The sequence below is a fragment of the Chrysochloris asiatica genome, unplaced genomic scaffold (genome assembly GCF_000296735.1).
Source record: "Chrysochloris asiatica unplaced genomic scaffold, ChrAsi1.0 scaffold00093, whole genome shotgun sequence".
NCBI lineage: Eukaryota > Metazoa > Chordata > Mammalia > Afrosoricida > Chrysochloridae > Chrysochloris > Chrysochloris asiatica.
The window spans coordinates 12303519-12320849 of NW_006408611.1; the positions used below are offsets into that span (position 1 = coordinate 12303519).

The window sequence follows — 17331 nt, forward strand, 5'->3', positions numbered from 1 at the left end:
GGAAACCCTGTACAGGGTCGCTATGGGTCGGACCCGACTCGATGGCACTTAACAACAACAACAAATCAAAAATAAAGAGAGGAAAATCAGAAATCTTAAGTAAACATTAATACAAAAGAAATGAAAATGAAAAGAAAATACAGAAGCAAAATGAACTTAGAGTAGAAAATTATAAGGAACAAACAAACCAGCAGTGTCACACACACAAAAACACACAGCAAAATGAAAGCAATCAATTAATACCTATCGATAATTACACTGAATGTGAATAGATTAAATATACCAGTTAAGTGACAGAGGATAAGAAAGCAGGATCCTAAAATGAGAAACATCAAAAAGATGGAGACAGCCTAAATGCCCATCAACAGAAGAATGGTTAAATAAACGTTGGTTTATACACTCAATGGAATACTATACAACGTTGAAGATTAAGAATGAACCTCTGAAACACCTTATAATATGGATGAACCTGGAGGTCATTATGCTGAGTGAAATTAGCCAATCACGAAAGGACATATATTATACAAGACCAATGTTGTAAAAAATTAAGAAAAGATTTTCTTAATAAAAGAGTAATCTATGATGCTTTCAGGGAAAAAGATGGAGGGGAAATTACTTCTGGGCTAGAGGACAGACACATGTTAACATGGGTGACAGGGTAGACAAAATACAACAAGAAGGTGGTTAGCAGACGAAAGATGACAGTATCGGGTAACAGAGATCAATGCAATAGGTGAAGTGAATAGAGGTAAATATTGTTAACAGTTGGTACAAGGAGGGGATTGCAATCATTGTAATGAAGCAAGTATATGATTTGACGAATGTAAAGCTGACGGTCTGCTCTGTAAATGTTCACTCAATTCACAATAAAAAGTTAAAAAAAAAAAAAAAAGAGAGAGAGAAAGCAGTTTTTCCTTTTAAAAAAACAAAAAATCCTTGAGGGACCATGCACATATACGCAGTCAGATGCCCAAATGAATGTTAAGTGACATATACTACATATGAGATCAAATTGAAAACAACAACACAAGAGGTTAGACAGAAAACTTGAGAGCAGTGAGTTCATGCTAATGGGGGACAGACCGATGTGGAAAACCGAAAGGCTGAACAACCTGAAGCATGTCATCAGTATAATCAATGCCACTAACTTGGCACCTAACTAACAATGTTGTTGTTAGTTGCCACTGAGTCAGTACCAATTCATAGCGACCCTATGCACAACAGAACGAAACACTGCCTAGTCCTGCACTAAGCTCACAATCGTTGCTATGCCTCAGGCCACTGCTGCTACCACAGTGCCAATCCATCTCGGTGGGGGTCTTCCTCTTTTTTCTCCAATCCTCCACTTTACCAAGCATGATATCCTTCTCCAGGGACTGTTCCTTCTTGACAATACGTCTGAAGTATGAGAGACAAAGTCTGGCCATTTTGGTTTCCAGGGAGCACCCTGGCTATACTTCTTCCAACACAGATCTGTTTGTTCTTTTGGCAGTCCATGGTACTTTCAATATTCTCCTCCAACACGGTAACTCAAATGCATTAATTCTTCTATGGTCTTCCTTATCCACTGTTCAACTTTCACAAGCATATGAGGTTATTGAAAATACCATGGGTTGGGTCAGGTGCACCTTAGTCCTCAAACTGACATCTTTGCTCTTCAACACTTTAAAGAGGTCTTGTGTAGCAGATTGGTCTAATGCAATATGTCATTTAATTTCTTGAGTGTTGATAACTGATCTGAGCAAAATGAAGTCTTTGACAACTTCAATCTTTTCTCCATTTATGTGGATGTTGTTTATTGGTCCAGTGGTGAGGATTTTTGTTTTCTTTACATTGAGATGTAATCCAAACCTAAGGCTGTGATCTTTGATCTTCATCAGTAAGTATTTTAAATCCTCTTCGCTTTCAGCAAGCAAGGGTGTACCATCTGCATATGGCAGGTTGTTAAGGACTCTGCCTCCAATCCTGATGCCATGTTTTTCTTCATATAATCCATGTTGTTGTTGTTGTTAAGTGCTGTTGTGTTGGTTCCAACCCATAGCAACCTTGTATAGGGTTTCCAAGGAGCAGCTAGTGAACTTGAACTTGCAGTTCAGAATGACTTTGCAGTCCAGTGCATTAACCCACAGCACCACACCAGGACTCCATAATCCATGTAGAAATTGTTAAATTGGTGTTTGTTCTGCTGTGTGTGTTTTCAACAATACCTAAAATATTTTTAAAAAATATTTGTTTAAATGCAAATCAGGACCTTCAAGATCTGTGGGTGGGAAAGTCAAGTAAGATGACCTTGAACAGTCTCTGGAAAAGGACCTGCTCCTGCCCAGACTGCCCACAGGTAACACTATGCATCTGACAGGCTCCTGACTTCACACAGCAGAGAGAGGGACCACCCACACTGTATACAATGGTCTCTAAATCTTAGGCCCAAAGGTTATGGGGCAGCAACTTTTTTTTTTTTAATAGTGAAAAAAAATCGAGCATTATTGTTGCTAGGTGCCCTCCAATCGGTTCCAGGTCATAGCAACCTCATTCACAACAGAACACACCACTGCCTGGTCCTGTTAACTTCCTCACAGTCTTCATTAGGGGCAGCAGCTTTTAAAGCAAAGGTTCTAGCTTCATTATGTGACACTCCTTACATCTGGTTTTGTGAACCTTCATGGATGGAAATGAATGTCTGAGAAGTGCCAAGGGAGACCAAGAGAAGCTTAGTGATGGACTCAAGACTGGAAAGAGAAGCAAACGAGCAAGCTGGAAATGTGTGCTCAACTTTCTCAGGCTGCCAAAATCTCTCTTTACAAGTTTTGCTTGGGAAGGAGTGAAATTTCATTCCATTTCCATTCTGGCAAAGAGTTCAATTTCAGGCTTCAAACTTAATATTCTCAACTATGAGCAGAGCACTCGGCTCAGCAATCAGCTAACTGCAATCCCACCTGTGCCTAACTCACAGTATGGGCGAGAACGAAATCTCTAGTGAATGGATGCCATTTCTCCTTCTCTTTTGTCTTAACTTGTTTAGAGACACATAAGAAGCTCTGAGAGAGCCCCAGCATCAGATACTTTTTTTTTTTTCTTAAATGTTTTATTGTGAATTATGTGATAGTTTACATGGGAGAACATTAGTTTTACATTCATTCTATTGTATATCATCTCATTGCCATGGTTACAAACCCCTCCATGCAATCCTTCCCCCATACCAGATACTTTTTTTCAAATGGGAAACTTTCTCAACTTCTCTCTTCTGTCTGGCACACTTGTCCACAGTTCAAAACCCTTGAGACCACACGCACTGCCGCTGAGTCAACTCCAACTCACAGAGATAGTGATCCTACAGAACAAAGTAGAACTGTCCCCACAGGGTTTCCCAGGCAGTCAATATTTATGGAAGCTGGTTGCCACATCTTCTTTGCATGGAACAGCTGATAAGTTTAAACAGCTGATCTTTCAGTTAGCAGCCAAATGCTGACTGTGTCACAGGGCTCCTTCCTGTTCCAAGCTAAGGTGAATAATGCCACAGGAGGAGAACTGCACCTTAAGGTGCTGGGATGAAGACAGGTAGTATCAAGTGTCCATTTCACAACGGAATAGAAATACCACAGGTATTATCTGTAACAGAAATGCCTCAAGCAGGTGGCTTTAATGAACATACGTGTATTATCTCACATGAGATAAACACGCAAACTCAGTTAGTTTGCACAGGTCTTATGAATGTAGCCAACTTGGGAACGCATATGTTTGTTACTCAAACCTAGCTTCATATTTAATGATCTACAGTGGGGAGAGGAAGGGGAAATTAAAGTAAGGAATACGTGAGAACTTCCCATGATTCCACAAAACATCCCCTGATTTCACAAGAAGAGAATACTTATCGGTGTAAGGAATGGCTTAGACCCTCCTTACACTACAATAGACGTGTGCTGCTCACAGAAGAAAGCGACCCTGTGTGTGAGGAATGTGGGAAAGGCGTTAGTTACTCTCACAAATCAGAACTCAAGAGTTGAGAGGCAGTGTCAGAAACGGGATGCTTCATTCACACTGCGATCATGTGACTCTGCCATGAAACAAGGCGCTGAATGCAGGCAGAGTTTCTCATTGACACAGGACAGTGTTGTAACTGCAGAGAGGTGTCCTCATCCGCAGTTCTCATTGCCTCCGTATACGTGTCATTTTGCCTTTCTAAAAGACTTTGGCTACTATAAATAAGGGCGATGATGGACCTTGATCAGATGTGGTTTTTCTGTTTCTTGAAGTTTTTATTGATGTAATATACCATGGTACAGTTAAATATACCGATTCTGTATTTGGCTTAAAAAAAAAAGAAGCGCTTTATCTCACAGTTCAGGAGGCTGCTGTTTTAGTTGTCGTTTGGTGCGGTCAAGTTGGTTCCAAATATGTGAAGAGGCTGAAACACTGCCCAGGCAATCCCATGCCATCCTCACCATCATTGCTGTTTCAAGTCCTTTGTTGTAGCCACTGTGTCAATCCATCTCACTGGGAGGGGTTCTTCCTCTTTTTTGTTATTAAGCATAATGTCCTTCTCTGGGGACTGGTTCCTCCTGACAACAGATCCAAAGCACATGAGATGAAGTCTCCTCATCCTCACTTCTAAGGAACATGGGCTATATTCTTCCGAGAGAGACTTGTTCATTCTTCTGGCAGTCCATGATATATTAAATATTCTTCTCCAACACCACAATTCGAATACATCAATACTTCTGTATTCCTTATTCACTGTCCAGTTTTCCCAAGCATATGAGACGACGGAAAATACCCGTCTTGGGTTAGGGGAAAACTGCTCCAGAGTTTTCAATTGCTACGATCTGAGCTGCCTCCGGGTGGATGCCAATTGCCAGTCTTTCCATTAAGGAGCTCTGGCAGCGTAGTGGTTACGAATTGGGCTGCTAACCTCAGAGTCAGCCGTTCGAAACTACTAGCTGTTCCGCAGGAGAAAGATGAGGCTTTCTGCTCCCGTAAAGATTTATAGCCTCAGAAACCCTGCACAGGGTCGCTATGAGTCGGAACTGACTCCCCGGCACATAACAACAACAACTTCACTGTTTGCACTAACTCGGGTCTTCTGTAAGATGGTCAGTGTTATGCACAGAGACTGGAAATGTGGAGTACAAAAACAGAAGAAGAATATGCAGCACACCAATAAATCACACAAAGGGTCATCACTTCACACCTTCCCCCTGGAGACACAAAACAGACACAGGATGGCTACAAAGGATCCAAGACAACTGGGAGGGGCCTTCAGATTTGAAAGGATGTCTACAAGGTCAGGTAGATTAGGACGGGGAGCAAAGTCCAACAGAGACATTGGACACATCCTGTCCCACCAAAGCAGATACATTAGTGCTAATGAGAAGAAATGAGTCAGCGAGTATCTGAGGACAGAGAGGGAGGCTCAGAGTCAGCAAGATCCTGGAGACACAGCATTTCTGCTCAGGCTAAGCCTAGGCACTTCCTGACTAGGCTCTATTCACTGATGTGTTTACACCTGTCTGCACCACAAAACATTTGAGGCACCTTCAAGGGTAGACAAGGAGTCCTGGCCACATAGTGGGTTAAGCACTGGACTGTTAACTGAAAGTTTGGAGGTTCAAATCCACTAGCTCTTCCATGAGAGAAAGATATGCCAGGCTGCTTCTACAAATATTTACAGCCTTGGAAATCCTGGGAAGCAGTTGTTCTAGTCTGTCCTACAGCGTCGCTATGAGTTGGAAATGATTTGACAGCAGTCCGTTTGGTGTTTTGGATTGAAAGGCTATACAGATTAAAGCAGAAATTGAGGACTAGGAAAGGAGTTCTGTGTAGATTATCTTACTGAACTTTTATGCCTACCCCATTACACAGATACTGCTGTCTATGTTTTGTAGATAAGAAAACTAGGACTCAAAACAATGAACTAAGTTGCCTAAAATCTCATTATTACTAACAGGTATTTAAATTTGAGCCTAGGGCTTCATAATTTAAAAAACGTAAGCTTTTTCCTGTGGGAACCAGGCTGCCTATAACCTGTTCTCTTTCCGGTGAGCGCTCCGGATTCAGGGGAAGTGAATTGCAGATGAGATTCTGAAGTCATGCTGCTGAGTTCAAGTCCTGGCTCCACTACTTACTAGTTATGCAATCTGCTCAATTTCCTCAGCTGTGAAATGGGGACAAGGTACCTACATCCCCAGCGCTGTTATGAGGATTCAAGGAGTCAATCATTGAAAAGTGTCCAATGAGGCACTTTTAGAACAGTTTCTGGAATATACAGTGGAGCTTCAAAAAGTTCGTGGAAAGATGCCATTATCTTTTAATTCCATTTCACTCCCCCTTGTAACATGCACGACTGTTAATTACAGTAGACATGAATGTGGACAAGCAGCTTAGTCACATCCTTGTTATTCAAATGGAGATGATACTAGTGTCTCTCAGTCAGGGTGATTATTAAGCAAGATAATACATGTAAAGCACTTAGTAAACATTTGACACATGCCAGTTTGCATAACTACATATGCCATGGATTGAACTGTGTCCATGAAAGTATGTGTCACAACTGTGAATGTAGAAGTTTTGTAACATAAAGGGGGGAGTGGTTAAACTTACATCCCAGGAACAGAGGACCCTAGTTATCATCAAAGGAGAAGAGCATAAGTGGAATGTGAGACCCTATCCAGAGAAGCAGCGGCACCAGAGACGGAGGCAGAGATGAGGACATGGAGAGAGGGAGCAGCTGAGGACTCTAGACTCATGGAAAAAGAAAGGCTGTGTGCTGCTGATCAGGAGTCAGGCTTGCAGAATGTACCCTTGGGCTGTTTAAATGATTCTATGTTCCTGAGTGTTTCTGTGTACATAAAAAAAGAGTGAGTACAAGCAAATACTGTTGAATGATGACGCACGGAGGGTATTATAATCATTGCAATGAAATACGATAGGATGAGTGCAAAATCGGTATTCTCCCATGTAAACTATCACTCAATTCACATTAAAAGCTTTTTAAAAAACCAAACAAACAAAAAAGTATGTGTCAACCTGGCTGTGCCATGATTCTCAGTGTAATGATGTAATCATTCCCCAGGATGTGATCTGATATGGTCAGATGTGATCAGCCAATGCGTAGTAAAGGGATTCAAGTGGGAGGCAACACTCTTATTGAGGGTGCCGCCCTGCTGGAGTGTAGCCTGCTTCCCCTTCTATGCTACTAGAGATCAAAGGGGAGAACGAAGCGAGCAGCGAGGAGGAACCCACTACCACCAAGAAAGAAGAGCTGGGAGCACCCTGACCCTCTTAAACATTTGAATTATCAGTAAAAGTAGATTTGATTTAGAAAAAGCAAGAATAATTCAGGGAAACCCTGCAAATGTGAGGGGGCTTCAAAAAGTTCACGGAAAGTGGAATAAAAAAATATTAGAATTTTCCACACACATTTTGACGCTCCCTCGAAGAATGTGATCTCTTTAAAGCTAAAACTAAGACCGAGATAGCAGGCGATATTGAAAGGATTTCTTCCACCAGTGTTTTAAGGAGAAGTTCTCCGCCAGCATTTTAACCCCACATCAGATGTGGAATGAAACCTTCTAACTCCATACCACAGCTGTAGTGAATAAGGGAGGAATACTGAGGGTGGATTGTTTCTTTGGTGGGCTTTTAGGCTTTGCCTATGGTTTTGGAGCACTAAGACTGTTTTTACCTTCCATTTTCAAACTTTCCTTAATCTTTATTTAACATTTATGACAACTTTGAGACAATGTTATTGTTCAAGAGTATGCTTCTTATTGTTGTTAAGTGCTGCTGAGTTGCTTCTGACTCAGAGCCACCCCTGTATAGGGTTTCTGAGGCATGCCTGGTGAGTTTGAACCACTGACCTTGCAGTTAGCAGTCCAGTGCTTATCCTATTGCACCACACGAAGACTTCAAGAGTATGCTTAGACATGTTTCAATTTATCCAACAGAAAAGAACCATTCCAGTGGAATATCTAACCTTCACACGGTCCGGATCCACATAATGCATTTTTTTCATGTCACATTCTTCAGTTGTGTAATTTAACTTGAGGATGTAAAGGATCCACACTCCAAACACAAGCAATGTACATCTGGGGGGTGGGGAGGGGAATCAATTGGGTAGAATAACACAGTCATGTGATAATCAAGAGATATTGTAAAACAGGTGAAACACTAATCTAAATGGAAGTCTGCCTGCCAAACAGCATAAAAACACAACCCTAAATGAACCTCAAGTGGTGAGATTGATATATGCAAATATATATAAAATATATTTTACATATATATATATATATATATTTTTTTTTTTACCAAATAAGTTAGTCATTTATGATGGTCTTTATTATAAGTGATTACATTTTTTTTTGCAAAGGTACCATTATAAAATTTGAATAGCGCTGCAGATTAAAAATACTTAACCAAAATAAAATAAATAAAGTACAGATAGTCTCTGACATCTGACAGGACTCTATTCTAACTGCTCTGTTGTAATTTGGTTTTGGCATGAGTCAAAACCCTCTTATTTATTTTTCGTTTTCATTACTATTGTCTTTTATTATCAGTATCTTTACAAATCATCACAATGAACATCTGCTAGTGAACATATGAGAGTAACATCAGCAAGTTAAATGTGCTGATGTAGTAATCCCAGGGAGGAAACTGCGGCCCCCTGAAACCCTAGTTCTACCGTCTTACAGACTTGCTATGAGTCGAAACCAAGTTGATGGCAATGGGTTTGTTTTGATTTTTTTTTCCAACCCAGTTTATACTGACAACCTACCAACAACAACAAAAAAAGTTAAATCACATTTTCATAATTCTTGCTATTGAAAAAACAAAGTTAAGACATACTCTTAAGAGGAAATATGATCTTTTCTAGAGTTTTTAAAAATGAGATCTTTTCTAGAGTTTTTAAAAATGAAATACATCATGTAGTATGGTATACTGCACAGAACAGATACTAAATACTTCATAGTATCTGATTGGGGGCAGGGGCGGTAGGTATAAGAAAGAATTGCTAGGAAGAACTTGTAAGACCTGCTAGTTCTCATTTCAATAGACTCCACATGAAATCTTGGACAAGTATCTTAACTTTCCCCTGGGCTTGAGTACCATGTTAAGAAAATAGGGTGCTATCATTTGTGTCAATAAAAGGAAAAAAGTGGAGGGAGGAAAACATACACACACACGCGCACACACGCGCACACACACACACACAATTTCTTTCTATGTTAGAAACTGGTTACATGGGTTGTCCTCTAGGGGGAGAGAACTGTGAGGTGCAGAGGTGAGAAGATGGCTCACTGGGTCCCCTTTAATATCTACTGAAATATGAATCCTGAGATTCCCTAGTCCTCTCTCTACACCTCAGGAAAGCACATCAACACATGTTATGATTCCCTTAATAAGTTAAGTTTTTAAAGAAGTAAAGGTGCTAGAAGTCACCCCTGTATCCATAGCTTCTGTCACACTGCAGAGTGGTGACATCTGCCACCACTCAGCACAATGAGGCACGGGACCTCTGGCCTCAATAAATACTGTTGTAATGACAAACAGGAGATAGAAAATAATGCAAGCACTTATTAGCATAAATTCCCCTTCTCACCTTCCCCTTACACTTCCTAAATCAGTAAACTGAGATGGGAGGCTAGATTCACAGCTTAGATGTTTAGCTTTAGACACAAAAAAGGGTACTTTTCAACTTGGTTTAGTTAGTACCAAATCAAACTGAAAAGAGCCCCTTTATTAACTTGATAGCTTCTAAGGATGTAAGAGTTCCACAATCAGTTGCCATCAAATCCGTTCTGACTCATGGGGACCCCATGTGTGCCAGAGGAGAAGTGTGCGCCATAGATTTTCAATGGTTGATTTTCCCTAAATAGACCACCAGATCTTTCTTCTGAGGTGCCGCTGATGGACTCAAACCTCCAGGGTTTTGGTTAGCAGCTGAGTGTTTTCACTGTTACATAGATGACACAAAGAGCAGTGCACTGTAAGAGGTGCTCTCTTGGGTCTCCGAGTGCGGTAGAGGAGCCTGAGTCTCTCCCTGACCCAATACAGCTAGATGTAGAAGTCCATTCCACTTCATCAGTGTACACTAAGTCTTTCCTCACATGTGATTTAAATGATCCCTGCTCAACACTAGCCATCATAGGGCTCTCACTGAATAGTTCTACAAATTCTACTGTTTACCCAAAAGCAGGGGCCAGCTCTGGCCTAAGGGGCTGGACTTACTTGAGAATGTTTCTTAACAATAAGGTGGGTCTTCTCATCTTGTTTTGAGCTCGAGTGTACCATTGCAGGGAAGGTCTTGAGCAATCACTCCTCAGTTTTATACATTTATACACATTTGGCATTGCTGTGAAGAGAGTGGAGAAGAACAGGGTTGAGAAGAGGGATGTGGAGTTTTTTCAAAAGAGCTTTTATGTGGTACATGTCACAGAACACTACTCAGCAATAAAAAGAAATGGATATTGATATATACAATAATCTGGATACATCTTGAAGGAATTATGCTGAATGAAAACAGCTAATACTAAAAGGTCAGGAATTGCATGGTTCCATTTATGCAACATTGGTGAAATGACAAAATTACAGAAATGGAGAGCAGTGTCAGCAGTTGTCCAGGGTTAAGGAGGGATGGAATTAGATGTGGTGTGACAAGGGCAACTTCGGGGATCTCCGTGGTGATGGAAATGTTTAGTATCTTGAGAACCACTGATAGAATATAATTTACATATGAAAATTTCAACTTTGCTTAATTTTAAAGTTGATAAGAATAATTAGACTTAACACCAAAACTTAAAATCAAGGGCTATGGCTAAAAATCAATGATATTTGAGTCTCTGTATCTAATCTTCCTCCCTCCGCCCCATTTTATCTGGTTTGCACATTTTCTAGAAAGTCATGATTTGTCAAGATGTGTGGTTGTGTCCTCACCTGCACAATGTACATGTCTGCTGGTAGACACACACAGAGGCCTAAATCCACACCCTGAGCCTGTGCAGAGCCCCTTCAGTGACCATGCCAGGAGCCTGCAGGTGTACGGAGGTGGTTGGCATTCTTCCATGTGTTAGTTATGACTTCAGCACAGTTACAAAGAAACTGTTGTTTAAAAACATCCCCATGCAAGTGTGCAGAATACATTTTAAAACTACTAATTTCATGTCTTCTCTCATTGATTTCAATAAGTTGTTTGAACTCCCCTACCCACCCCAGGAAACTTTCATCCCCAGTAATCAAGTAGAGCACTTTTAACTATCCACTCTGCTCTCATCTTCAAAAGACACACACACACACACACACACACACACACACAAAAAAAACAAAACCAAAACCCACAAACAAACCAAAGTAGAGCACTTTTAACTATCCACTCTGCTCTCATCTTCAAAAGACACACACACACACACAAAACAAACAAACAAACAAAAAAAACCCCACAAACAAACCAAAACCAACCCTTCTGCCACGGAATCAATTCTGAATCATTGTTATTAAGTGCAACTAACTTGGTTCTGACTCATAGCGACCCTGTATTGGGTTTCCAAGGAGCATCTGGTGGGTTTGAATTGTTGACCTTGTGGTTTGCAAGCCCTCAACACCACACCAGGAGTCCAATTCTGACTCACAGGGACCCTATATAGGATTTCTGAGACTGTAAATCTTGACAGGAGCAGCCAGCCTTGTCTAGCTCCCACAGAGCAGCTGACCTTGCATAATCTACAGCACCACTAGAGGTCCATCTCACCACCAAAGGGGCGGGGAAGGAGCCCACTGTCCATTGTACTTTCCTATTTCATCTTCTAAGAATGCGAAATTCATCCGTGTGCTGACAGACCATGTGTATGAGACCACGCTACCATCTCTCAATAACATTTATTCAGTATAAAGGACACCCACCTCCACCCTCCCCTACTAGTGAACAAACCATGCACATGAACCACTGGAGGCAGCTGTGTGTGTATGCAGATTACTAGAAGACCTGAGCCTCAGAGTTTCAGAGTCAGGAGGACCAGCTTAGACAACGAAATGAAAGTTTGGTCCAGAGGCACCTCAGAAGAAAGGCCTGGTGACTGTGCCTAAAAGGGCACCACCATTGAAAACCCTGTGGTCTGGTGCAGCAACTCTCTCAGAGTCAAACCTCATGCAAGCCTCCTCTTACACTCCCCTGCTTCTTCTGCACACTCCACTTCCTCAGTCTCAACATGACATCTCTTCACCTCTTTGCCATATGGTTTTCTCTCGCCCCATCTTTGTTCTGGTCTTTGCTTAAAACTTGACTTCCTTGGACAACCTCTGTAAAAACAGCATCCCAACCCCTAGAGGTACCTTACTATTCTCCTTCCTGCTTTATCTGGGTACAATGACATATATTTGCCTAAAAATCTGATGTCCCAATGCAATACAAGATTCTTAGAACAGGGTCTGTGCCAATTTTGTTCACTGCTGTAACCACAGAACTGAAAACAGAGCCTAGTATATAAAGGGTACTCAAAAAACATTTGTTGAACAGATGAATGGATGAATGCACTGGTAACTGGCCTGGAAGTAGATCATCACCACAGACAAGCTGACCCAAACTCAGTATAGTTCTTACATACAAGCATAGCACCACAGACTGGGTCCTTCCATGTGTCCAGATATAATAATCGCTGGGAATTTATTTAGTGTCCAGTGTGTCTCAGACGCATCAAGACTAGCAATGAGAATCATTTTTTCAAACAAGAACCACTGTATATGTGTGTTAAGCATCCACTATAGATGTGTGTCAGGCATCCTAGGTCGGAGCCAGTAATTAATGTGGTTGGCTGCTAAACCAAAAGTTTGGAGGTTTGAGCTCACAGAGAAGCACTTTGAAAGAAAATCCTGGCAGGCTAATTCTGAAAAATCAGCTATTGGAAAGTATATGAAAAAAGACGGTAGACTGTGCAGACATGCTATACACTCTGCAACCAACCCAGGAGATCACATGAAACAGACACAGAGGACAATCCTGGAACCCTGAGCTTCAGAGGAACTCTGAGGAGTGAGAATTAGAGAAGTGAAGTGAATACCTACTGGAAGGCGAGGCTGAGCAGGGGCAGCAAAAGGAGGAGACTGGTGAACGAACTGCCAGCCAGATGTGGCATGGCTATCTTGAACTTTTGTGAGCAGCTTTGGAGAGAGATAGATAGTGGCCTGATGGCACAGATTCACAAGGATGACAGAAAAAGTAGGGTTCCTTCTTGCTCCCCCGCTCCCCAGATAACAGAGGTGAAGCTGGCCCCCACCACCCTCATCAGCCTCAGTGCAGACCCTGATCTCTGGGAGTTCTGAGCTGTGTGGTTTGAGCCAGTGTGAGGTGGGAGTTCACTGAACAGCCTTGGGGCCTGGATTCATGCAGGCTCTACTCCAGCTCTACAGAATGCACAGAGCCGCCAGGCCAGGATTGGACTGATGGAAACCTACATAATCAGTCACCTGCCCCCATCTGTCCTCTGGGTCTAACAGACACTGGCTAGCAACCTGAAGAGCTTCCACGAATTACTTCTGGATTGGGTGCCCTGAACACAGATGACACTTAGGTCTATAGGAAGTCCATCCAGGGCTGTCACACCCCTCCTCCACCCACCTTGTGAGTTCCTTGGTCGTCGGCAGAGGCCCCAGAGTTTTCTCCTTTCTAAGTTTAACAACTGCTCCGGTTTTTTGTTTGTTTTTCCTTTTGTTTTTCGTCTTCCTTTCTTTCCCTTCTCTTTGACTTTTATCCCTTCTAGCTCCAATTTTGGTTTTTTTTCTTTTGTTCTGTTTCTCATTGGTACCTCTTCTTTTTTTCCCCTCATGGTTTTTTCTTTACCATTCTCTAGTCTCTTTGTCTCTTTACCATCTCTGTTTTTCAGTATTTTTCTTTATCTTCCTTTTATTGTCGCTCTTAATTTTCTTATATTTCCTATCCCTCTTTTCTCTTTTTAGTTATATTTATTCTTTGTGTTACTGTCCATTTTTGTTTTTTCTCCTGTTACATCCTATTTCCCCCTTGCTTGCTTGTTCTGTCTTGTTTGCTTATGTGTGGTTTCTCCTCTTGCTACACCGACAAGAGATAACAACTCAGCCACAGCTGTACCATCTGTAGCTTCGCCCACTGAACTAGAGCCAAAACCAGCTCTGATACCATCTATTCAATGATAGGCATCAGCTGACATCAGCCAAATCCATCCAAACTGAGCTGCATGCATGGCCAATCACACCCACCAGGTTTCGGTTGGTGAGAAACTATGAACACATCAATGTACAATCATGAACTAAATACAAATATCACAACACCACAATGTCTCGGAGACAACAGACAAGTTTAGCTCAAACAAAGAAACAAGAGACTGACTTAAACAAATGACAAACATGCAGAGCTAGAAAACATGTCTAAGGAAGAAAAGGTAATAGAACAAACTGAGAAAGAATTCAAAAGAATGCTATTTAGGTACCTTCAACCATCTGTCAGAAAGATTGAGGAAATCAAGGAAAACACAGAAAAACTTTAGAAGAATTTAGGAAAACATTTCAAAAATAAACAGAGTGGAGGCGGGGCTTGATGGCAGCTAGGATGGCGGTGCAGTGAAGTTCACCATCACCAATACCACAGAATATCAGGCAAAGCAGATCTAGGGCAGAGCTCCAAAACTTGGAACCACATACATATGAGTATTTTAAAAGTTTGAAGACTTACAGCCAGTGGAATTTGAAGTGGAAGTAATTGCATACTTTTGAATCTGCCAGCCTCGGTGGCCCGGAGTCCACAACTTGGGCAAGACCAAACAGCAAGACCAAGTCAGGGAGCAGACACACCATGGAAAAACACTGCGGGACCCTCAGAGCAAAGGTGGACAATACATTTGTTGATTTTGCTTCGTTCTGATTTTCTTTCTTTCTTTTTTTCTTGGTATCTGTTCATTGTGCCTGCCCCCAATGTTTGCACACCTCCATTCTCATGACTAGAGGGGTTGCCTGAATGGGTGGACACCTCACCAATGGTGGGTTCTTCTGCCACACATGCACACATACTTTCAGCCCAAGAGCTGGCCCTGAACTGTTTTTTGTTTCTTTAAATACAGGAAAGGCCAGGAGAGGGGTGTGGAGAGAAAGAGACTTTAAAAATGAAACAGGCCGAAAATTAAATTAAATCCTGAGGTACAGCATAACAACCAACAGTGGCATCTTGATATCGCTCAGGCAGCTTTGAAGGCAAGAAGCTGAAGAGAAGACATTACAGTCATACTCATATTAGACTATAATATTTACTTATTTTTCTTCTCTCCCTACTCTCCCTTTTCTGCAATTATAGACTACAGTATACAGACTAGATACAGACTAGATTTGCTTTTTGTTGTGGTTTTCACTGTTTTGTTTTTTTTTTTTGCTGGTGCTGTCTTACTGTTTTATGCTCCCCCTTCTACCTTTTGGGGACCCTTTTGGGGGACAGCAACTGCTGCCACATAGACGAGCTACAATCACACCAAACACATAAAACACCAAATCCAGGAAAGAACCATTACCAACTGCCATATACTAGGGAGGCAGACAACACCTGTGAAAGTTATTCTGAGTTACGCAAGAAGAGTGAAAAGGGAAGCCCAAATCCTGATCACATCTACCTGGAAGCAATCAGAAAGCATAAAAAATACCAAAACACATACCCAATTAACTTTAAGACCACAGATAAACATTTAATATCTCAAGAAGAAAAAGGAGATGACCATATCAGCACATGTCAAGAAACAAGATAAAAGGTCTGAGACAAATGACCTAGAGGTAGACCGGGACTCCATTCTGGAAGGAGGGCAGGCCTTGGAAATGCCTGAGAAGGAATTCAAAAAAATGATTATAAAATATTTCAAAAACACTTTATAATAGAATTGAGAAAAATAAGGAAGAAGTCAGGAAAGCATTACAGGAACAATCAAATAAGATAGACACAGCACTGAAAACAATTCAAACCCTACAGAAAGAGGTCCAAATGATTAATAATAGAATATCATAAATAGACAATACTCTGAAAGGGCAAAGGAGTAGAATCAAAGATATGGAAGGCAGAACCAGTAAGCTGGAAGACAAATCTCTCAATACCACTAAGATACAAGAACAAACACAAAAAGGATTTAAAAAATCTAAAGAAGGTCTAAGATTCATGTTATAGACAACATGAAGAGGAGTAACTTAAGAATTATTGGCATTCCAGAATAAGAAGAATCACACAAGTCCACAGAGGAAACAACTGAAGAACTGCTGGAAGAAAATTTCTCTAATATCCTGAAAAGTGAAAAGATAAACATTCAAGAAGTTCAATGAACCCCAGGTAGGATAGACCCCAAAAGAAATTCACCGAGACATATTATCAAGCTCTACAAAATCAAAGTTAAGGAGACAATCCTGAGAGCAGCTTGGAAAAACAAAAGTGTTGCAAGCAAGTCAGATTAAGCTCAGATCTCTTAGCAGAAACCATGCAAGCCAGAAGGCAATGGGGAAACGTATATAAAACCATGAAAGAAAAAAAACTTCTAACCAAGAATCCTTTATCAAGCAAAGCTATCAATCAAATACAACAGTGTAATCAAAACATTCCAGGATAAACAGAAGCTAAGGGATTTTGCCAAAGCCAACCCTGTGCTACAAAACGTCCTAAAGGGCATTCTGAGGACTGACGACCAACAAGAACAAACAACAACCAGAGATTGACACACGTGGCAGCATCTCCCAGAATTCAATTGAGAGAAGGAAGAGTGGAGAACAGAACAAAACTTTAAGAACAAACTCAGAGAATCTGGGAGGTCAGTCTATGATCAAAACAATTACATATAAAAATAGGTAAACACGTAGGAACAGAGATCCAGATGGTGAGAAGGTCAGGTAGATTACAGGATAAAATAGACTGCACTAAATGGAGAGAAAAGTTAATGGAATATAAGGCAACCTCAAAGAAAATGATCACTTACCAACACACACACAAAAAGTGAAAACCAAAGAAAAACATGGAAACATTGAAACTATGAGATTCACAAGAGAGAACACAAAAAGCACGAACTCAACAAAGAAAGGAAGACACACAGAACAAAGACAGCAGCAACACCACCAAAAAAACCAACATAATGGCAGCAATGAATCCATACCTATTGGTAATTATACTGAATGTAAATATATTAAATGCACCTGTTAAGAGATGGAGAGTGGCAGAATGGATAAGAAAACAAGATCCTTCAATATTCTGTCTGCAAGAGACACATCTCACACACAGAGATAAAACCAGATTAAAAGTCAAAGGATGGAAAAAAATACCAAGCTAACTGCAATTAAAAATGAACAGGAGTG

General features: G+C 41.0%; 1 protein-coding gene across 1 annotated transcript in view; it reads right to left on the bottom strand.

The window, feature by feature from the left end:
- Positions 1-10356, bottom strand: part of ST3GAL5 (ST3 beta-galactoside alpha-2,3-sialyltransferase 5) — a 40734-nt gene extending 30378 nt beyond the window's left edge. Inside the window, exons 1-2 of the mRNA XM_006866614.1 lie at positions 10228-10356; positions 7973-8084 (exon numbers count right to left, since the gene is read on the bottom strand). Of these exons, the coding sequence (XP_006866676.1) occupies positions 7973-8084; positions 10228-10349 (234 nt within the window). The 5' untranslated portion in view covers positions 10350-10356. The remainder of the gene's footprint in view (positions 1-7972; positions 8085-10227) is intronic.
- Between the last annotated feature and the right edge of the window lie 6975 nt (positions 10357-17331).